This window comes from Rhinoraja longicauda, chromosome 11 (genome assembly GCF_053455715.1).
Source record: "Rhinoraja longicauda isolate Sanriku21f chromosome 11, sRhiLon1.1, whole genome shotgun sequence".
Classification (NCBI taxonomy): Eukaryota; Metazoa; Chordata; class Chondrichthyes; order Rajiformes; family Arhynchobatidae; genus Rhinoraja; species Rhinoraja longicauda.
In genome coordinates, this window is record NC_135963.1 from 24165618 (window position 1) to 24189092 (window position 23475).

Genomic DNA, 23475 nt, shown 5'->3' on the forward strand with positions numbered 1-23475 from the left:
TTGTTGGACAGCGAGTGGCGAACCTTGTAGCCATGACCCTTGGGGATTTTCAGACATGTCCAATGGAATTGTTCTGTTTGACCTACCAACAGAACAAAGTCAGCCTTTAAAATGGTAATGATCTGGGTATAATCTATCTATATTTGGACTGGGGATGCACAGCATTGGCCAATTGCAGACTGAGCTCCCAGGTTGATGAAAGAACTATTAAAGTATAGTGGAAAAATAGGGATTTAAAGTTATAATGCAATTAAAATGGCACCTAACCATGGAGAAGCTTTGAGGTGTAAATAAGAGGGGTGAAGAGCGAACGTGAGAATATACTGACAGCTAAAATAAAATCAGAAGCAAATCATTTTAAATGGTAAAAAGGTACTAAGAGAGGCATTGTGGGCCAGAATGGGACTAACTAATGGTGGCAGTGGGCATTTCAGACATACTGAAAATGTTTTGCACCTATTTTTACCTAGAAAATTGCTGCCAAGATCACTGTAGGGGAGAAGTTGTAATTGAGTATGAGGTGGGCTAAGGATTTTATGGAGGAAGTGTTAAAATGACTGGCCATGCTCAAAATTGAAGTCATCAGCATTCAGGTGACACACATGTAGCATTGGAGAGGGAAAATAGAGAAAAATTATGGAGGTACTGGGTATAATAATCCAGTTATTCTTACAGATGGGGTTAATGTTGGGGAAATTGTGAACGTTACAGCTATACTTAGAAGAGAGAGAAAGCCAACAGTTACAAGTCAATCAGTTTAACATCAGTGGTTGGACACAGGTTAAAAGCAATAAATGGAACAAACTTAGCAGCTTATTGTGTAATTGGATGCTGGCACAGATTTGTAAAAGATAAATAGTATGTTACTAAAATATAACTAGTAATTGATGGTGTTGCACAATTAGTGTTTCGGGTAAATGCCTTTTCATCAAAGTTAGGTAAAGTTTGAAAACAAGCATGTTTTAAGTTTCAAAACAAATGTGAAGGATAGGCAAAATTGAGGGTAATGTCTGTGATCTGGTCAAGAAGAAGAGAATCAATGTTGCAAATACGTTGGTGCAGTTATGATCAAAGTATTATCTACAAGCTGGTTCTCATACTTTTGAAAGGATGTGAGGAACTTAAAGAGAATGTAGGAAAGATTTATTAGAATGATTTCTGGGATGATAGGCTAAAGAAGCTAGGACCGCTTTCCTCAGAGTAGGGAAGGCTACGAGACAGTGTGGCATTCCTGCACAATTTCTCTGATCACTCATTGTCAGATCTATCTTCGTGCTTGTTTATCCAGGTTGTTTTCCTGCAGACCCTCAAAGCCTAACTGCTAATTACACCAACCAGTGCCTCATTGTCTTTACTCGTGCAAAGATTTACCTTCTTTGCTACTCTTCTTAATATCTTCATTTTTTCCCCACTTCAAAAGTAACTGATTCTTCCCCACTGTATTAGCAGATTTTAAATCCTCAGTCGCACCTTGTAAATAGATCTTAACTGTATGTCTGCAGTTATGGTAGAAATCTGTTATAGTGGTCTTGATAAACCTTTTGAAACCCGATATAAAATGATTTGCCTCACTCAAAATGTTGTCATGATCTTTTGAGTTTTTCTCATTTCTTCTGGAACCGGCTTTGTGTTTATTTGGGAACCCAATATTAATTTACAAAAATTAAAGTACATTTTCTGGGTGCGTTTGAGTGTAAAGGATTTACTTTGACTGGAATAAATTAACTTATTAAAAATTAACATAATTTTATCATATTTAAGGCAGAATCCTGAATGCTTGAATTAAACTTTTGCCGTGTCCATCGAAACTGAGGGGAGATGCTGGAACACTGTTATATTGATTAATGCTCTGATGAATTGTCTTCACTTTGAAAGATCTGCTTCTCTTTCCACAGACTCTGCCTGACCTGCAGAGTGTTTCCAATTTATTTTCTGTTTTTCTTTAACATCTTCCTTAATTTTTTTCCCCCATGTGAATTATGAGCTGTTCTTACTGTTTTGCTGTTGATGTTAAACGCAGTAATTATAATAACATCTCCAGCTAGTGATGTAATTTGTTTTTCTGACAGTGCACACTATGTTAAAAAGTATCATGGATGTCAGGTTCACTTACTGTCCTCACCATTTACACTGTACTCGCATACCATTGACAGCTATCTGGAATGGAAAAAAATGTTGCCTTTGCACTCGGCAACGAGTCAAAGGCACCACTTAAAATGTAATAAAACCAACCATTCTGTGCAGGTTGATACTTAAATGACCTATTAAATGCTGCTCATTTTCATTTAATCATTGTGCATTCAATCATTGTGCACTTGGCAACGCTAATATTTGGTAGAATCTCGGCCTCAAATTGAACACTCCATCCACAAGCCCACTTTGGACGTGGACCCTCAAGGTGTTCATTTAGGCTGTCTTTTTCTATTCCTTGGCTCTTGCCCAGGCATGGATATGGCAGGCAAATACGTGTGCAGCGTAGGTTTACTAGGTTAATTCCCAGAATGGCGGGACTATCATATGTTGAAAGACTGGAGCGACTTGGCTTGTATACACTGGAATTTAGAAGGATGAGAGGAGATCTTATCGAAACGTATAAGATTATTAAGGGGTTGGACACGTTAGAGGCAGGAAACATGTTCCCAATGTTGGGGGAGTCCAGAACAAGGGGCCACAGTTTAAGAATAAGGGGTAGGCCATTTAGAACTGAAATGAGGAAAAACTTTTTCAGTCAGAGAGTTGTGAATCTGTGGAATTCTCTGCCTCAGAAGGCAGTGGAGGCCAATTCTCTGAATGCATTCAAGAGAGAGCTGGATAGAGCTCTTAAGGATAGAGGAGTCAGGGGGTATGGGGAGAAGGCAGGAACGGGGTACTGATTGAGAATGATCAGCCATGATCACATTGAATGGCCGTGCTGGCTCGAAGGGCCGAATGGGCTCCTCCTGCACCTATTGTCTATTGTCCATTACGATGGCATCTGTGCAGTTGTGGGTTTCCATATCCAGTAGGTAGGATTGCAGTGTGTGGGTGAGGTGGCCACGTTTGTTTCTTGTTTTGTTTAATTATTTTTGGGTGACACGGTATCCCTTTTAAAGGTTCCATAACATAAATAGAATCAAAATATTGTAAGAGAGTTAGGCCTGATCTCGTGTTAAAGATATAAACTGATCAAAGTTGCATCCATTTGTTGTTTAATTACATGAACAACTGATGGAGAGTTAAAGCTGTATCAACTGTTGGCATAAATTAGTTGGAAGTAAACAAGTAAAGAAACATTCAGACTTCACTGTTAATCACTGTTGTAGTGTGAATTATTAAATTATTGGTTAAGTAAAACACCTTTCATGAATCGGAACTGACGTATGACTCCAAGAGTACAGTTGAATTATGGTATTAGATCTTAATGCAGAATTTCTATCTGAAAAGTATTCTACTGCTTAGCAACGCAAGCACTGCACAAGCTGTAATTGATGAGACCCAGCTGGTAGCTGTCCTTCACCACACTATAATTAACTGCTAGAGATTACCCAATGTAAATGAGATCGTTTCGCTGATTTTAATAATGGCAAATTGTGGAAATACTCCACAGGTCAGGCAGCTTTTGTGAAGAGGGAAATAATAGTTACTGTTTCATTACAGTAATTTTTATTTGATAATTTTGAAGATTTTTTCACTGGTGCAGAAATTTGATTTTTACTATCTTAGAAGATATATTTAAATGTCCCTGCAGCAGGATGCGATGTAAGAATTTGGCAGTAGAATAGATAATATTGCAGTTTTGCCAAAAATCACCTGACACATTAAAATCTGTGTGTATTTTTAAAGATGCCTACCTACTTGATTTAAATGGAGGAAAATGCCAAGTATGATTCTTGCTGTTCTGCCAATTCCATTACTTTTAGCATGGCTGGGCTTGGGGAACTGTGGCAGTGAGTTCCTACTTAAAACCACCAAACAAGTACTGATACACAAACTGATTTGGGAGTTTATCATGATGACTGATCAAGTTAAGACTCGAAATTAAGCTGAGTTTAGTGCATATAAACAATATAAATTCTCATATGAACTTGTCATTACGAAGCTATAGTTTTATCAGTAGTGCTCCAATTATTTTAAATTGATGAGCTGTAAACTTGAAGTCCAGTCATCATTCATGGAATGTCCAACCTCACGAAGGTCTTCTCATTTGGCCGGGTAGCGTGATCGAACTCACAAAAACAACAGAATATGGAAAACCATGGAGAGTGAGTCTTTTCTACATAAGTTCCAATATAGTGTCATTCTTTCTATTACTGGGTGACCAGAGTAGTGGCGCAGTGGTATGGTTGCTGTCTTACAGCTCCAGAGACCCGAGTTCAATCTTGACTACGGGTACTGTCTATGTGGAGTTTGGACATTCTCCCTGTGACCGCGTAGATTTTCTCCGGTTGCTCCGGTTTTCTCCCACACTTCAAAGACCTACAGGTTTGTAGGATAATTGGCTTTGGTTTAAAAAAAGCTCCAAAAGTAAATTGTCCCTAGTGTGTCGGATAGTGCTAGTGTACAGGGTGATCGCTGGTTGGCGAGGCCTCGGTGGGCCGAAGAGCCTGTTTCCGGGCTGTATGTCTAACGTCTAAACTGTACACAGTGCCCCAAGTGCGACTTCAATGACCTGTATAGATGCATCATGATGTCCCAACTTTGTACTCAATGACCTTCCGAATGCAGGCAATCATCCCAAAGGCCTTCTTCACCACCCTGGTCACTTGACTTGCCACTTTCAGGAAACCATGCACTTATTGCACCTCCTTCAACCTCATCTACTGTATCCGTTGTTCAAGATGTGGACTCTTGAGATCAAACGCAGACTGGGCGATCGTTTCGCGGAACACCTTCTCTCAGCCTGCCTGAACCAACCTGATCTCCCGGTTGCTGGACACTTTAATTCTCTTTCCCATTCCTACACAGACCTTTCTGTTCTCGGTCTCCTCCATTGTCAGAGTGAGACTAAATGCAAATTGGAAGAACAGCTTCTCATATTTTGCTTGGGCAGCTTGCAGCCCTGTGGTATGAATATTGATTTCTCTCACTTCGGGGTGCCCTGGCATTCCCCCTCTCTCTATGGCACCCAAGTCGCACTAGCTTCTCACTTTCTCCCTACAAACAGCTATCATTGGCCTGTTTCCTTTATCATCATTACTTTTTTGCATATTTTTCATTCATTGTTCTTTAACTGTCCACATCACCATCGATATCTCTCATTACCCTTATCCCTAACCAGTCTGAAGAAGGGTCTCGACCCAAAACATCACCCATTCCTTCTCTCCAGAGATGCTGCTTGTCCCGCTAAGTTATTCCAGCTTTTTGTGTCTATCTTCCACTTATAATCCCAGATCTGTCTGTTCTACAACACTTTTCAGAGCACTACCAATTATTCTGCAAGAATTGCCCTGGTTTCTCATCCCAAAGTTCAACACCTCATACTTGTCAGAGTTAAATTCTAGTTGCCATTCCAACTGATCAAGATCCTGTTGTAAACTTAGATATACTTCTTCACTGTTCATTTTCTCACCAATTTTAGTGTAATCTGCAAATTTACTAACAATGTTAAGTATGTTGTCAAACAAATTGTTAATGTAAATAACAGACAACTGTAGACCTAGCACCCACGCTTTAGCCACTCCATGGTCACATGCCTCCAATCAGGAAAAAAACAACTATCCACAACTACCCAAGACAATTTTGAATCCAGTTGGCTAGTTTACCTTGGAACAAACCTTCCAGACTAGTTTACTATGTGAGATCTTGTCAAAGGCCTTGCCTAAACTCCATGTGGACAATGTCCACTGCCCTGCCCTCATCAATCCTCTTTGCGGCATCTTTTTAAAAAAAACCTCAATCAAATTGCTAGTAAAACTTGAGAACTCTAGACCAGTATGGCTTATACTGTGGTGGGAAAATTACTGGAGAGTATTCTGAGGGATAAGATGTACAAGCATTTGGAAAGACAGGTGTTGATTAAGGATAGTCAGCATGTATTGTACTGGGGAGATTGTGTCTCATGAATTTGATTGAGTTTCTTTGAAGAAGTAAGGAGATTGATGTGGGCAAGGCCGTAGGTGGACTTCAGCAAGGCCTCTGATAAGTTACCGTACAGTGGATTGTGCTGGAAGGTTAGATTGCATGGGATTCGGGAAGAACTAGCTAACTGGATACTGGATTGACTTCCTGGTAGGAAGCAGAAGATGGTGGTGATGGAAGCTTGTTTTTTGGACTGGATGTATGTGACTAGTGGTGGGCCTCAGGGATCAGTGTTTGCCAGTTGTATCTATGATTTTGATAAAAATGTACACGGCATGATTAGAAAGTTTGCAAATGACATGAAAAGAGGAGGTATTGTCGAGAGCAAAGATGGTTATCAAGAATTACAGTGGGATTTTGATCAGCTGGACTCGTGGGCTGTGTAATGGCTAAATGTTAATTAATTTAGATAAATCAGTCAGGGATTTGAGTATAGAAGTTAAGTCGTTGTATTATAATTGTACAAGGTGTTGAGGCCGCACTGTTCTATATAAAAATTACGTTTATGTCCAGGTCAAAGGACAACTTGTACATTATTCTAAGGAAACGACAATTCAATTAAAAATAATATATACACAAGCAATTATCAAAGCAAACTTATTCTTATCCAAACCCCTGTGGTGTAACAATATAACAGTGTCTAAAAGCTATAGTTTTAGAAAATGAAGCTGGACATTCAGAAGGTTGTAGTGGCTGGAGGTCAGTCATCTCAGCCCCTGGACATTATGACAGTGCCCTCGGCCCAACCATCTTCTGCTGCTTTATTTTCTTTAGTTATAAAACCATAAGTCAGGATATTCGCTGAAGATTGTACAGTGTTCAACACCATTCATGACTCCAATGACAATGAATTATCCACAACCAAAGGCGGCAAGACCTGGACATCATCCAGGCCTGTGTGGATCAGTGACAAGTAACATTTGTGAAAGACAAGTGTCAGCTCTGCTGTTCAGAGCAGAGGCTAGGAATCTGGTGGTGAGCAACTTGTCTCCTAACTCTTCAAAGCCTGCTCACCATCTACAAAGCTCAACACAAGAGCATGATGGAATATTCTCAATTTGCATGGATAATTGCAGTTTCAACAACACGCAAGAAAGTCAACACCATATGGGACATAGTAGCCTGCTTGATATGCATGCCATCCACATCCATTCACTCACTCCACCACTGATGTACTGTAGCAGCAGTTTGTACTATCTACTGAATGCACTGTAGAAATTCATGAAGAATCTTTACACGGCATCTACCAAACTCAGTACCTTGACGAGCTGAGACTGGAGCAGCAAAAGCATTGGAAAAGCACACTTGGAGGTTGCCCTCTAACTCGCACATTATCCTGACTTGGAAATATTTAGCCGTCCCTTTGCAATATATTGCGCTGGATTACAATGCTGGAACACCCTAGCAACATTGTGGGTGTATCTACACCTCAAGGACTGCAGCGGTTAAAGAAGACAGCTCACCAACACAAGAGCAACTGGGGATGGGAATTTAAATCGGACCACAGGCACGTGATTTGCTTTCAGGTTTGTCCTTGAAAATTTCTCGTGACTTAGCCTTCATTTATGCACATCCAACATAGTATATTAAGAACCAGTAGTCGAACCTTTTCAATTTTTAATGTGACATATTTTTCCTTAAGAATACTGTACATTAAAACTGAAAGGTGAACAAGAGCAGGTATCATAAATCATTCAGAAACACAGAAAATTGCAGCTGAAAGACAAAAAAGACTGTTTACTACTCTACCTCCCATAGGATAGATGTCTTTGGGTAAGCTTTGCGAAATAGCAGTACGGCTGGTTTTGTGGTGAATGCGGATTTTGACAAAGTTTGATGGATAAACAATCAAGGCTGAGGAGATTTGGGATCATAGGATCATGCAGCGCGGAAACAGGCCCTTCGGCCCAACTTTCCCATGCTGAGCAACAAGCCTCATCTACACTAGTCCCATCTGCATGTGTTTGGCCCTTATCCCATTAAACCTATCCTATCCATGCACCTGTCTAAATGTTTCTTTAATGTTGTGATAGTACCTGCCTCAATTACCTCTTCCAGCAGCTCATTCCAAATACCTACCATCCCTGTAAAAAAAAATTGCCCCTCACCTTTAACCTATGGCCTTTGGTTCTTGATTCCCCTACTGTGGGCAAAAGATTCTTGTGGATTTACCCAATCTATTCCTCTCATGATCTTTTTCATCTCTATAAGATCACCCCTCATCCTCCTGCATGCCATTTCAGCATATTTTCCTTACATGCATTACTATAATGCCTAAAAATTCACCATCTTACAAGTAATATAACTTGCATCTACCCAGATTATATATGTATCCAATAGGTATGGGAATTGTTAACTATCCACCAGAGACCAGAGTGTTAACAGTAAAAGGATCCTGTCCCAATGATGTGTTGATAATGACATCAATTGAAGGCATGGCATCCAGAAGGAAAACTATGGCACTGTGGTTCTTAAACAATGGGAATTGAAGTATGACATAGAGCAGTAAAATGAATCGATATTAGTAGGAATTAAAGGGTATTATTGTATTCAGACCAAGATTCCGAAGGAGGATATTGCCTCATTGTGGATGCCTTGGTGAAAGAAATTTAGGATGTGGCTTAAAAAACCCCCCATCAGAAGTGAAGGCTGAGTTCATGGCTAATCCCAGCTGACAGTCATAAGCATTACTGAAGAATATTGAAGGAAATTGAAAACCTAATTCAAAAAGGACAAATTAAAAAATTTACTTCTATTATATATAATCTAATTCAAAAAAAGGCCCCTAAACAAGAAATTCATATATCAAGGCGAAAATGATGGAACAAATTGGTCAAAACTATGCCTTGACAGTATGAAAAATACAATAAATGTTCGGTTTAGACTAGTACAATATAACTTTCTGCATCAATTATATATCACACCACAAAAATTAAAGAGAATAAATTCAAGTTTATCTGACCAATGTTTTCGGTGCAATCAAGAAATTGGTACTTTTTTTCATTCTACTTGGTCCTGTTCAAAAATACAACCTTTTTGGACAAACTTAAGAAGTTTTCTAGAACAAATTATCGGAATACAACTTCCATACAACCCAAGATTTTTGTTATTGGGTGATGTTGAAAGAATAAGACCACAACTTAAAATGAATAAATATCAGAAAGAATTTATAAAAATTGCATTAGCAGTAGCCAAAAAAACTATCGCAGTTACTTGGAAATCAGATTCCTATTTAAGTATGGACCTTTGGAATAATGAAATTTCTAACTGTATCCCACTTGAAAAAAATACTTATAATTTAAGGAACAAATATGATACTTTTTAAAATATCTGGCGTCCTTATTTACAAAAGATGGGCCTATATATATATATAGATGAATTGTTCATATTCTCAATGGTCCTTTTGGGAGAGATGTACATATATATATACAGTTTATTCTGTTTGGAATTCCATGGGGCGTGTGCAAGACCCCCAACACCCAGGCAATCTTTAATCTTTCTTTCTTTTCTTCTTTTTTCTTATTTGGGGTTAGTATAAGGGGGGGTGGGGGGAAGGGTGGGAGGGCTTGTTTTCTAAAAAGTTCTGTAAAAATAAAAATAAATAAATAAATAAAATAAAAAAAGGATGCTTGTAGGACAAGAGGTACTAATATTCATGTGAGATTTTATAATCTCTGTCTCCTCTGCACTTTCCAGTGGATGTAAAGTATCCTATTGCCTGATTCATAGTAGAACCCCGGAGCTAACCTTGCTGACCCGACAAACAGCATTAATAAATTAACACTGACATGCTGACAACTTTAGTGTGACCTAATGGTGAACAAGATTTATGTGACCTGATGACCTTCATGGACACTGAAAAGTCTAAATAAAACAAGTTGACTATTATCTGTTAACTTCCCACCCTCAAGAACTGATCAGAATGGCAACCTTATCAAAATGCAGTTTCCAGCTAGTAGTGGTTTTTCAGATAAGGCGACACAATAGAATCTGGAATAATTTTCATTTAAAATGTACTTTTCTAATCATCCCTCAGTTCAGTTCACCATTCTTCCTTACACTGTTGTCAAACATAGTAAACTTACATTCAGTGATTCTGATTCACATTAGTTTATTATCATAAACACTAGGGTGCAATGAAATTAGTTGTTTGCATGGAGCTCTCAGAGTACATGGTAATGATAGATATCACAATAAATACAATGACAAATTCAAAACAGCAGGATGGCATAAAGATTGTAGCATCACTATTGATGTTGCGGCACCCTTGGACTGATTGTTTGATAATGTTTCTTGGGGAAATGTGACGATCTAATAAATACTGGTACCCTGTGAATATCTCATTTCAGTTTGTGAAACAACCACATGAAAATTGTCTAGGTTTTATTCCAATTCTGGTGGTATTGTAAAGAGGGGTGTTTTAAATATTTTTAATATAGCATGATAGTTTTTCTTGAGCCATTCATCAATTTAAATTTCAATTGGATTCAAAACACAGAACTGCAGGAGATGCAAAATCTGGTCCACTCGTCACTTCCCACCCAAAGCACCCCCTTCCCAGGTACTTTCCCCTGCAACTGCAGGAGATGCAACACCTGTCCCTTTACCTCCCCCCTCGACTCCATCCAAGGGCCCAAACAGTCTTTCCAGGTGAGGCCGAGGTTCACCTGCACCTTCTCCAACCTCATCTACTGCAACCGCTGCTCCAAGTGTCAACTTCTCTACATTAGCGAGACTGAGTGTAGACGAGGCAATCGTGTCGCTGAACACCTCCGCTCAGTCCGTCTTAACCTACCCGATCTCCCGGTGGCTTAGCACTTCAACTCCCCCTCCTATTCCCAATCTGACCTTTCCTGGACCTCCTCCATTGTCAGAGTGAGGCCCAGCGCAAATTGGAGGAACAGCATCTCATATTTTGCGTGGGTACCCCAACGGTATGAACATTGACTTCTCTAACTTCAGATAGTCCCTGCTTTACCTCTCTACCCCCTCCCCCTTCCCAGTTCTCCCACTAGTCTTCCTGTCTCCGACTACATTCTATCTTAGTCCTGCCCCCTCTCCTGACATCAGTCTGAAGAAGGGTCTCGACCCGAAACGTCACCGTTTCCTTCTCTCCCGAGATGCTGCCTGACCCGTTGAGTTACTCCAGCAATTTGTGTCTACCTTCGATTTTAACGAGCATCTGCAGTTTTTTTTCCCTGTACTGTCAGTGAGATCTTTGTAGGAAGCCACACTCTGAATGTTTAAATTAAAATTTAGTATTTCCATATAACATAGACAACAGCTATTTAACACATCAAGTCTATGCTGACTGTCAGAGGAATCCCATCAATCTCATTGCCTCATCTATTTCCTTGCAACCTATTATATTTCACATGCTCATTGACGTACTCCTGATTCTCCACCATCTGCCTTGGCTAGGAATAATATACTGTTGTCGATTAAGCTATTCAACCAGCACATTCTTTCTAACGATGTGGAAGTAAACGAGAGCCTCGAGGGGAATCCCACATGATCACAGAGAACATACAATTTCCATGCGCACAGCATCCGAGATCAGCACTGAATTCAGGTTCTGTGAGATGGTAGCTTTTCCTGCTGAACAATCATGCTGCTCAGAAGATGGCTTCCTGTTGAAATTTGTTGATGTTGCAGTACCTTGCCTTGATTTTCCATCTATATCCAGTATTAGAAAGGATACTACAGCACATGCTTTTCAATGCAAATCGTAGTCAAGCCAGCTGATTTGTGTGCAGTTTTCAGACTCCTGAACTGATAAATATCCAAGGAGAGAAAAATACAAAGTGGAGGGACAGAACCTCTCATTTCACTTGGGTAGCTAAGAAAGAATGCTCTAATCTCAGGGAGCTAACCTACTAAAACCTTGCTGTAAGGCAGCAACTTTATCGCTGCGCCATTGTGCCGCCAAATCATTCAATCATTGAGGCTGAATTAAGATCTGTACGCCATGAAATGCAGGAATCAGGGACATGTTGACTGATTTAGAAATCCAAATCTATCACATTGCTCCACTGCGACAGTGCAGCATTGGAGCTCTGGTATTCAGCTTTTTGCAGGGGATGTGGTTCCTTGTATCAGGTTTCACAGATTACAATGGGAATTGTTGAGGAAAGAGAAAGATATGTTATTGCTTTAATTATTTCATTTTAATTTACAGTTTAAAATTATTTTGTGCATGAAATAATTTTTAATCGCATACGCTACTTTTAATGTTTTATAAATGACTTTGTCGGAGCTTCTTAAAATTGATGACAACTTTTACGACTGCCTAAAAACCCTGGCCATAACTTTGTCGACTGCCAGAAACTGCCAGGGACCTTTCAGAGGTAGAAGCTGTTCATTGCAGCACTTAAATCTCCAGCACTGCAGGGCACATGCTGCCTTCTGGGATGGGCCGTACATAAGCCCCACACACCCATCTCCGTCCGATACATACAGGCACGAACAGACCTCAGTTATTCTGGTATGAGGACTGGACTGGCATGATCTGGCCTAACTTTTAAAACTTAGCAAAATAATATTTGTTCTTTCGTATCTTTGAACAGACCGAAAGAAACTAATAAATTGCTTTAAAATTTCTGGAGTGTACAAAAGACCCGTCTTTTTGGCTCCAAGTTGTTTGAGAAGGAATCAACGTTGCTGATGGAAACCACCTCCAGTGGACACATGGGTATAGACTAAATCACAGAAGAAAGGCAAACAGCCAAAATGAGCTCTAAACCGATTTGAGAAATAGACTAATTAAAAAGGTTTTTAATTTATTCATCCCTCCAGATGAAATCAGGGGCATTAGACTGAAATGGAGCAAAAATCCAAGCAGTCCCTTTAAGCATAGCCTGTAACCTCTTGCTTTCAATTTTATCTGGAATACTGCCCCAGCCAGACTTGTAAGTTCGAAGCAAGCTTACTGTTGCTATGATTTTCTGTTTCTTATTCCTTGTTGTATTTTTGCTGCTTTTGCATTTTCCATGTTTGGAAATTCAGATGTAGATGCCACATGTACATCTTGTACACTTTCCCCTTTGAAGGGTGGGGCTTTTTTTCCATACTGGAATGATAATCTTTAGCTCAAGGTTTTTGTGTTTGTACTTGGAGAACATTTAATTATAAAACCTTACAGCTTTAAATAGTATATATTTTGCCAGCCAACATTGAGCAGATACAAAGCACTTGTTTTCCTCAGTTGGTGAACTTTAACAGAATCAACCATTTTCGTGCCGATTTCAACACATGAGTCTTTGTTTTATGCATTGGAATCCTTTGGGGCGATGATTTTTGAGTGCCTTTGTATGTGTAACCTTTTTGTTGATTTCACAAACGATTTGTTAGTCTGTTGTTTTAATTCTCTTTTGTGCAGCTGAATAGAAAAATATTATATACCTTTTCATGCTAAAATTGACTGTCCTGAAGTATCAACAGTTGCATAAAATAAAGCCACAAAGCTTATGTGTTTACGGTGCAATATGTTATGTAAAACATGTAATTCTATTGACCTTTCCAGACATTTGATATTTGAAGATTCAAAAGGTTATTGCCCATCCTACTCAAGCATTTCCAGACCATTGTGCTTATAATATGTTTCTTTTGTACTTTGAAATTGATTCCCTTGCCCCACTGAAAATACAAATGATGAGGCATTATTGTCATTTTGTTACCTATTTGCAAAGTGAAACAGCATGGAAACAGGCTCTTTGGGCCAACTCACCGATGCTTACAAGGCTGTCTTCTTGAGGTAGTCCTATTTGCCTGCGTTTGGCCCTTATCCCTCTAAAGGTTCTCTATGCATGAACCTGTCCAACTGTTTTAAATGTTGCTTTTGTATCAGCCTCAACTACTTCCTCTAACAACATATGCCTTCCACCATTTATTCTTCCCTTTAAATCTTTCCCTCTCACCTTAAATCTATGCCCTCCAGTATTAGAGATTCCTCTACCCTTGGATAAAGACTGACCATTCATCATGATTTCATATGCCTCTAAGTTCACCCTTCGGTCTCCTTTGCTCAAGGAAAAACTGTACCAGCCTACCCTGTCTCTCCTTTTTACTCAAGCCCTCTAGTCCAGCAACATTATTGTAAATCTTTTCTGCATCCTCTCTTGTACTCAGTATTCTAGATATATCTCACCAACATCTTGTACAGCTGTAACGTGATGTCCCAATTCTTGTACTCAAGGCTCCTGCCAAAGAAGACAAGTGCACCAGATGCCTTCTTCATGACCGTGTCTACTTGTGTTATCATTTTCGGGGAATTATGTACTTGCATCTCTCAGTCTGTAGGAACAAGCAACTGCAGATGTTGGTTAACACACAAAAGGGCACAAAGTGCTGGAGTAACTCAGCAAGTCAGGGAGCATCACTGCAGAGGATGGATAGGTGACATTTCCAGTTGAGCTTCTTCAGACTGTTTGAAGAAGGATCGTGACCCAAAACGTCACCTGTCCATGTTAGATGTTGCCTGACCTGCTGAGTTACTCCAGAACTTTGTGTTGTTTTGTATTTCTTTCAGTCTCAGTTCTACCAACATCCCCCAGGATATTGTTGTTTAATATGTATATCCTTCTCAGGTTTAACTTACCAAAATGCATCACATACTGATCTGAGTTGAATTCTGTTTGTCATTCCTTTGACCACTTTCTAGATCCAGTGGTAGCCTTAGACCACCGTTTTCACCATCCATCACAACACCAATTTTGGAGTTATCAGCAAACTTGCGAATCATGCCACCCACATTCTTATTCAATTTAACATATATGACAAACAATTGGGGACCCAGCATCGATCCCTGTTGCACACTCCTGGGCTCAGACCTCGAATCTGGGGGGAAAATAATTCTCCAGTGCAATCCTCTGATTCCTTCCACCAAGCCAATTTTGTATTTTAATGGTGAGTTCAGCCTGAGATCCATTGTGTTCTCACCTTCTAGTCTGCCATGTGGGACCTTGTCTAAAGCTTTGTTAAAGTTCATGTAGACAACTACTGTCCTGCCTTCACCGATTCTGTGTCACCTTTTCAAAAAAACTCAAGTAAATTCAGAACACATGACTTCCCACCCAAAGCCATGTCCAATATCCAATTTTTGCCATTCAAAATGCAGGTAGATTCTGTCTCTCGGAATCCCCTTTATTAACGTACTGATCTCCAATGGTGGGCTCACCTGAGTGTAGTTCCTGGCTTGATCTTGCAGATCTTCTTAAATAAAGATGCAACATTATCCACCCTCCAATCTTCCAGGACCTTGCCCCTGGGTAAGAAAGATTCAAAAATCTCTGACAGGATCCCCAACAATTTCTTCCCTTGCTTCCCACACCATCCTAGGATACACTTGGTTAGGTCCTAGGGATCTATCCACGTTTATGCGCACCAAGACCACCAACATATCCTCTTTTGTCCTATCAATATGTTTCAGGACATCACTGGTCACCTTTCTGAATTTCCTAGCTTTCATTGTCCTCTCCACGGTGAATACAGATGAAAAGTATTAATTTAAGACCTTGTCCATCTCCCGCGATTCCGCACATAGATGACCACTATCTTAAAAGAGCCTATTCTCTTTCTTATTACTCCATTGCTTTTAATATTTATAGAATTTCTCTTTTTTTTGCCTTCCTGATTTTTTCCCTTAAGTGTCCACAAGAGATTTGTTTGATCCCTGATGCCTCTATCCCTGTCATATGCCTCCTTTTTAATGCACCAGAGCCTCAATATCCTTATCTGCTAGGCTCCCTATTCATGCTAGCCTTGCCCTCTATTCTAACAAGAATCTGTTGACCCTGAACTCTCCCACTTTTATAATCCTCGATGTCCCTCTTCAGCTAACAACCTCTCCCAATCAACCATTGCAAGTTCATGTCTATTGCCATCAAAATGAGCTTTGCCCCAATTTAGGACATTAACATAGAGATCAGTTCTATCTTTTTCCAAAACTTTTTTATAGTTAACTGATTGAATTACAGTCATTGACCCAAGTGTTCCCCAATTAGGCCACTTGGCCAACTTTGCTTCTCAAGAGGAAGTTGAGTGTTGCTGCTCTCTCTTAGGGTACCTATATATGCTTGAGAAATCTTTCCGAGACACACATTCTGTCCCATCTAATACCTTGGCACTATGTCTATCCCAGTCAAAATCAGGGAAGTTCAAATTACCTACTATTACAACCCTATTTTTCCTCCAGCTCTCTGTGACATTTCATATTTCCATCTCTAATTCACACTGATTTATAGTATAATCCCATAAAAGTCATCCATTTTTTACTCCTAAATTTCACCCTTGTACCCTCACTGGACACTCCCCCAGGAATATCCCCTCAAAATTCCACCTAATTGTTCTCCCTAATCGTTCTTCCTCCTCGCCTGTGTCTATCTGAATCACGCATGTTGCTTCTGCACTCAGAACATTGAGTTGCCAGTCCTGCTCACCTCTAAACCATGTTTCTGTAATAGGTATAATATCACAATCCCGAGTGCATATCCATGCTCTGAGCTCTTCTGCCTTAACTGTCGGGTATGATTTGATGTTTATCCAGGTATACTCTAGGACAGGCAGCGTTATTTGTTAAATAAATTTCTTGTGTAGTATGTAGATAAACACATTTTATAGTTTTGAACCTGCAATGGAAACTCCACACCGTGGAAGTAGTTTCCTTGCGATGTTATTCAATCTTCATAAGCACAGATTTTTTTCCCGTTTCCAATATTTTTATTTGACTGGCTACAATCATCTCTTTAAATCTTGTGGATGCTTTCCTTCTAAACAGATCTGAAGTCAGATTTCATAAACTAAAAGAAACCCTCAAAACCATTCACCACTACTCTATAAAAGAAAAAGTGTTTAATTTATATACTCATTTTTCATTCTCCTTGAGCCTCGAATGAGAAGCAATTTTACTTTATAGTCATCCCATGCTGATGTATGTTGTTGTTAATTATGTTAGCACTAGTTCCTGCAAATTCTGGAACAATAGTATTCGTTTCTTAGATCAGACGGAATATATGAATATCAACTGATTTTTAAAAAACAGGTTTGACCAAAAATAAAGTTCAATGGTTAATGTAGCAGCAGTTGATCCTATGGTCTTAAATGACTTTGTTGCAGTGCAACAACAAAGCCTATGAAAGTGCAGCCAGTCCAGCTTGAATTGCCATTACCTGCACATGCATAGGAAGCCAGGCATAATCAGTAGAAAGCAGAGCAGGCAGCACAGACTGTGCCTTTCTGACGAACCTTAATGGAATAACCTAGCAGTCCAGAGGGAAAAGCTGAGCTCTCAGTGGTTAGTAAGTACCGTATTCTGCAGCCATGACAAGTATAAAGGAACATGTCTGACTCTTTTTGGACTCTGCTCTCCAATTTCTCTATGCCGGACACAAGCATGCTCCGACGTTCTAAAAGGTACTGTCTTTTATTCTCAATTCTGCTGTAATTCAGTCAAAGCTGCATTCCTGTGTTACAGAAATAATGTAACTGCGATCGTCGTGTGCCTGCATCCCAAAAAAATGTGCAAGTCTTCTTACTGAGAAGATTTGAGCTATATGTGATAAAGGGAACTTTCTTTTTAAATAATGCTCTGGTATTGTTTTGTAGAAAATCCATTGTGAACAAAGCAAACGTCATCTGATGATATTTTTACAGTGAGTGATTTTCAGTTAAAGGAAATTACACGCATGAAATATGTAAGCTTTATTATACCAATCGAAGGGCAATGCAGTGTTCAGTAGCTTGTGTTTTCGAGAATGCTGGGCACCATGCCAGGCTAGTATTGGTGAATTATGAAAGAAAATGAAAGGCTGACCTTTTAAAACTAGGCAGAAGGGTACATGGTGCAGCATTTTTGTATTTAAATATTGTGAAGTGGTCCACTTGTCAATATCCCCATGCCGCATTTAATATCTACTGATCCCATTTTATAAAACAAAAAGACTTTTGCCTCACTTTAGTGACTGCGTTGTCTCTCCATTTTATCTTGCCTTTGATTTCCTGTAAAAATACTGATTTCTTTGCTGGACAGAAAATATACAGTAACTAAAAACTTTCAATGCTTCAGTTATTTTGATACATTGACACCTATCCTGTATTTGTAAATCTTGATTTTTCACTTCACTCTCAATTTGATCCGAATCGTTTTCAGACGTCAGTAATTTACCAAATGCAAACATTGTTTTTGTAAAGAAACATCTAACATATTTGTTTATATGTTATATGTAAGGGATGAAATACGACAGCTCTAATCAAATTATTTTTCCCTGTTCTCATTTTAAATAATGATTCATTTTCTTTCTTTCTATGACACTAGACAATAAACAATAGGTGCAGGAGTAGGCCATTCAGCCCTTCGAGCCAGCATCGCTTCACATGATTCATCACATGATTCAATGTGATCATGGCTGATCATCCACAATCAGTACCCCATTCCTGCCCTCTCCCCATACCCCCTGACTCCGCTATCCTTAAGAGCTCTATCTAACTCTCTCTTGAAAGCATCCAGAGAATTGTCCTCCACTGCCTTCTGAGGCAGAGAATTCCACAGATTCACAACTCTCTGACTGACAAGGAGCTGGTACTGGGAAAATGACACTTTTCCAATTATCAATGATAGACCTGATCACTGGCTGTCATTCCACTTTTCAGTCTATTCCCTGTAAGTCTGCTGTACAAAAATCTATCTTAGCCTTAAATTGTGGATCACATCAACAGTTCTTTTAATGGGAAAATTCCAAAGAAAAGATCCCTTCTAAATTTGGTCCTTTACTGAAAATATGCACCCAAATTCTAGATTCTGTCAACAGGGTAAATAAACATTGTCATCACATTCACCCTGATACATCCCATCAGAGTCTTGTAAGGCTCAATGATTTTCTTCCTTATATCCAGGGTATACCCCAGTTGCTCTGGCTTTCCTAAGAAGATGATCTATATTGTATTTCTGGAATAAACTGGTAGAATAAAAACTTATTCGTCCACCAGGAGTTGAACTTGGTCTCATGGTCAGCCCTAAAGCTGTATAACCTATAAATCAGGTTTGGAAGCTACCGAACCTCTGCCCAAGTTCAGAACTACCATTCCATTTCTCAAAATACAGTGGACTCGGGTGTTGCAAGCTCTTCCCCATATTGAACAGTTTGCAGCTGATATGCTGAATCCACTGGAAGGATAAGCAAACCAAAGCCAATTTCTCTTTCCAGGTCAACATTTTCAGAATTATGACCGTAATTATTTTCAGCCAGCTCCATCAGGCATGCCTCACACCTGCTCCTGAAACAGAAACAATTCTGAGATCTGTTACATGACAGAGGAAAAGATCTAAGCATGTTCATAAAGCCTCCTTGGTAAAATGCAGCATCCCCACTGAATCCTCCCTGGTCCATGACAATTCAAAGTGGAGAATAACCAGAGTTTGAGCATCAGGAGCGCACAGAAATCCAGAGTCAATAACAAAAGGAACATGGCACATTACTACCCATGTGCCCATATCATTAAGTGCCCATTTCATTAGGTGCCAATTGTCCATCTGTGGAAGAATCTGTGGGTCTACATCAGTGACCTTGGGAGCCCACAGAATTGGAGGTTATTGGAAATTGCAGGTTATCCATAATTCTGACAGACTGCCTAAGAAGATGATATAAGGCATTCAGAAGTGAAAGAAATTTTTCATCCTAAACTAGGATTGAAATTGTGGCATTTAAGCACTGAGTAATGAAGAAGGAAATATGCTTTCATTCCAATTTAGAAATGTTCCCTGAACCTTGCCATGCCTCGCTGTGTCTTGCATGTATCAATAATTTCCAGTGTAGATTTTTAAACAAGGCTGGTAAAAAGATAGACTGATGGTCTCAAGAGTTTCTTGTGATTAAAGGCAATTCTGCATTGATGGTGAGAAAAATTTATGTTAGACAAAGCTGTCAAAGTTGAATTTTGAACAATCTACTGTCTCTCTGTTGGAGTTAATGGAAAATTAAACAGCAGGGTTAGTAGTGGTGTATTTCCAAAATTATGTAGTTTGTTGTTTGGAACTTGGCACTGGCAGCTACTTTTTCTTCTTCTAATCTGAACTCATTGTATTTATTTTCCAAAACCATTGTGTTCCAAAGCATTGCACAATGACTGAAATGAAAGTTTCTTTATGCCACGATGAATTTGGGTTTTGTAACCCAATGCTCTAGGTTTGGGAAATTTCGAAAGTTAAAGAAAAGGAACAGCATGGTGGTTTAGGGTAGCAAAATGGGTAATGATAGCCAGAGTCTGTCAGAAAGAGACAGAATGTACAACCATACGTTTACACTAATAGGGGAGGGCCAGGAGAAAGGGAGGCGGATGGGGGTTATGATATGAAATTGGCAAATTTAATGTTCATACTGTTGGTTTGTGAGCTACCCCCAGTGTAATATGAGATGCTGAAACTCCATTTTGTGTGTGCCTCACTCTGGCAAAAGAGGAGGCCAAGGACAGAAAGATTGATTTGGGAATGGAAAGGGGAGTTAAAATAACAACTGGGAGCTCCAGAGTGCAAGTGTCCAGCAAGATACTCACTTCGTCTATGCTTGGTTTTGCCGATGTAAAAGAGGCCACATCGGGAATATTAGATGCAGTAAATGAGTTTGGAAAAGAGGAACACACAAACCTTCTCACCTGGAAAGGCTTGCTGGCATCACTGTAAGGAAGTTCGAGAGAAGGTGTTGGGGACAGGTGTTCTATCTCCTGAGGTTGCAGGGGAAAGTACCCTGGGGAGGGGGTGGATTGGGTGGAAGAGATGAGTGAACCAAGGAGTTGTGGAAGGAGTGGTCTCCACAGAATATGGAAAGGGGTGGGGACAGGAAAATGTGACTGGTGGTGGGATTGTGTTGAAGATGGTAGGAATGTCAGAGAATAATGTGTTGATTGTGGAGGCTGGTGGGATAAAAGATGAGAATCAAGAAAACTGTCCTTGTTCCAATTGGGGGGAAGGGGGAGTGACAGCAAAGCTATTGGACACAGAGGAGACACGGTGAGGGATCCATTCACAACAGCAAAAGGATACCACACTGAAGAAGGAAGACATTTCAGATATCCAAGAGTGGAAAACCTCATCTTGGGCACAGATGCGGGAGAGATTGCGAGTAAGGGACAGCATCTTTGTGAGAGGGTATCGTTGAGGTAGGTGTGGGAGTCAGTGGGCTTGTAGTAGACATCAGTCGGTAGTCTGTCCCCTTTGATGGAGCCAAAGAGATCAGGAGAGAGATGTCAGATTGTCCAAGTGAATTAAAAGATGTGTTGTCTACAGTTCATTGGGGAACTACACTAAAAGGGTTCATAATGAGCAAGTAATTGCTAATATATTAAAAAAAACATAATTTTATAACAAGTATGTATATTTTTAAGGTATAAAAACCTTCAGAGAAAGTGGTCCAGTTATGGTTTTTGAGAGGTTAAAGAAAAGATTAGGTCCAAGGAAAAGTGTTGCCAAAGGAAAAATGTTGCCAAAAAGAGTAGTGAACCAGAGGATTGGTGAAAATGCAAATATATTTTTTATCTGCCTTCATGGAGTAAGACACAGTAAACCTACTGGAAATAATGAAGAATAACATGTCCAGAATGGACATAAAACAGGAAGAAATTAGCACAAAAAAAACATTAACGGGACTAACAGCCATTGATCTATAGGAGCTATGACCTGCACCCATGATTTTGATGGAACTAATTGTAGAGATGCTGGTTATTAAATTCTAAAAAGACTCAAGTTATCCTACTACTTAAGAAAAGAGAGAAAGAGGATACACTAACCAGTTTGCCAGACATCAGTAGTGGGGAAAATGTGAGAAAGCTATTAAGGAAGAGCATCTGGAAAATAATAATAGGACTGGGCAGAGTCAGCATAGATGTATTAAAGGATGTTTGACTAATTTATTGGAGCTCTTTGAGGTTTTAGCTAGCAGAATAGACAAGGGGAAACTAATAAATGTGGTATATTTGGATTCTCAGGAGTCATTTGAAAAATGCAATGCAAGAAATTATTAACAAAATTGAATTCGAGATGGGCTAATAAACTGGCATAGGTTCAGGATTGGTTAAAGGATAGAAAAGAGTAAGTGGATCATTTTTCTTTTCAGAGATTGTGACAAATGGCCAATGGTGATGTCTGGCTAACTGTTCTATGGTTGAGCACTATTCACACAGTGATCTGGATGAGAAAGAATGAATTTGGGATTTAAAGATAATCTATGCATGGGCAAGAATGTGGCAGCTAGAATGGTGGAGCAGACAAGAGGGGGTCAATGACCTTTGCCATCCACTGTAAAAAAAGAAAAGCAGATTCTGTAAAGGAAAATGTACAAAACTTACTGCAGACAACGTTTTGCAAGAAAGAACAAACGGCTTCCAAATAATCCCATTATCTATCAAAGAATAAACACGGGCTCAGTTTTAATTAAGTTAGAAATTGGAGAGCATGAAAAATACATCAAAATGTAAAGGAATAGAACTATGAGGCTATTTTATCATTTCATGCTTATATCCAATGCAATCTGATTTAGAATCAAGACTTCCAAAGTCTTAAATTGTCAATCCACACTTTTAATTTGAGTAGATAAGAACACAAGGTCGTGACCCAATCTTGTCTGCTCCACCATTCAATAAAATATATCTGATCTTTCAACTCATCACCACTTTTCGGCACTAAATCTATATCATTCAATCAAAAAAATCTACGTTGTCCTCAATATATTCAAACATTAAACCTGCAAGCCTCTTGGATAAAAATGATCTAAAGAATGACTATTTGCTAGATGAAGATGTTTCTTCTTATATTAGTCTTAAATGCTGACTTCTTATTCCCTGTTCTAGACACCTAGCGGAAATGTCATTATTACATCAGTCTAGTCAATTCCAGTAAGAATGTTGTACTTTTCATGAGATCCCCTCTCATTGTTCTAAACTCAACAGTTTATAAGTGCTGTCTACTCACTCTTTCCTCATACGACAAACAACCATCCAAAGAACCCATTTGGTGATCCTCTGCTCAGATTCCTTTATCACTTATAGATCCCTCCTTAGGTAGGAAGTCAGATCTGAACACTACCAGATGACCAGGTGGTGTCTCATCAGGATGCTCTGTAATTGCCACAAGATGTCTTTTCTCGTGTACTCAAATCCTCTTGCGTTGAAGATCTTCATAGTCGGTCATTCCAAATGCTTGCTTTCGCTATATGCTTGCTTTGCAGTAAATTGTGTATATGGACCATCTTTAAATCTTTCACAATTTTTGCCAAAAGGCACCTGCATTTTACAAATAAGTATTTGGTGCTTATAAAATGTTTTGTGGTTATTATACAAGTCACACGGCAGAATCTTTACCCATTCTTTCTCTCGTAATGCTGCCTGTCCTGCTGAGTTACTCCACCTTTTTGTGTCTATCCACAAAACTAATTG

General features: G+C 39.4%; 1 protein-coding gene across 7 annotated transcripts in view; it reads left to right on the forward strand.

Moving 5' to 3' along the window:
* The window catches only part of mast2 (microtubule associated serine/threonine kinase 2), a 266095-nt gene that overhangs the window by 126256 nt on the left and 116364 nt on the right, over nucleotides 1–23475 (forward strand). Inside the window, exon 1 of one of the 7 annotated variants that reach the window (XM_078408492.1) lies at nucleotides 17327–17466. The exons of the other annotated variants lie outside the window; for them this stretch is intronic. Within the exon in view, the coding sequence (XP_078264618.1) occupies nucleotides 17393–17466 (74 nt within the window). The 5' untranslated portion in view covers nucleotides 17327–17392. Of the gene's footprint in view, nucleotides 1–17326; nucleotides 17467–23475 lie in introns of those variants that run through there. 7 annotated transcript variants of the gene reach the window in all.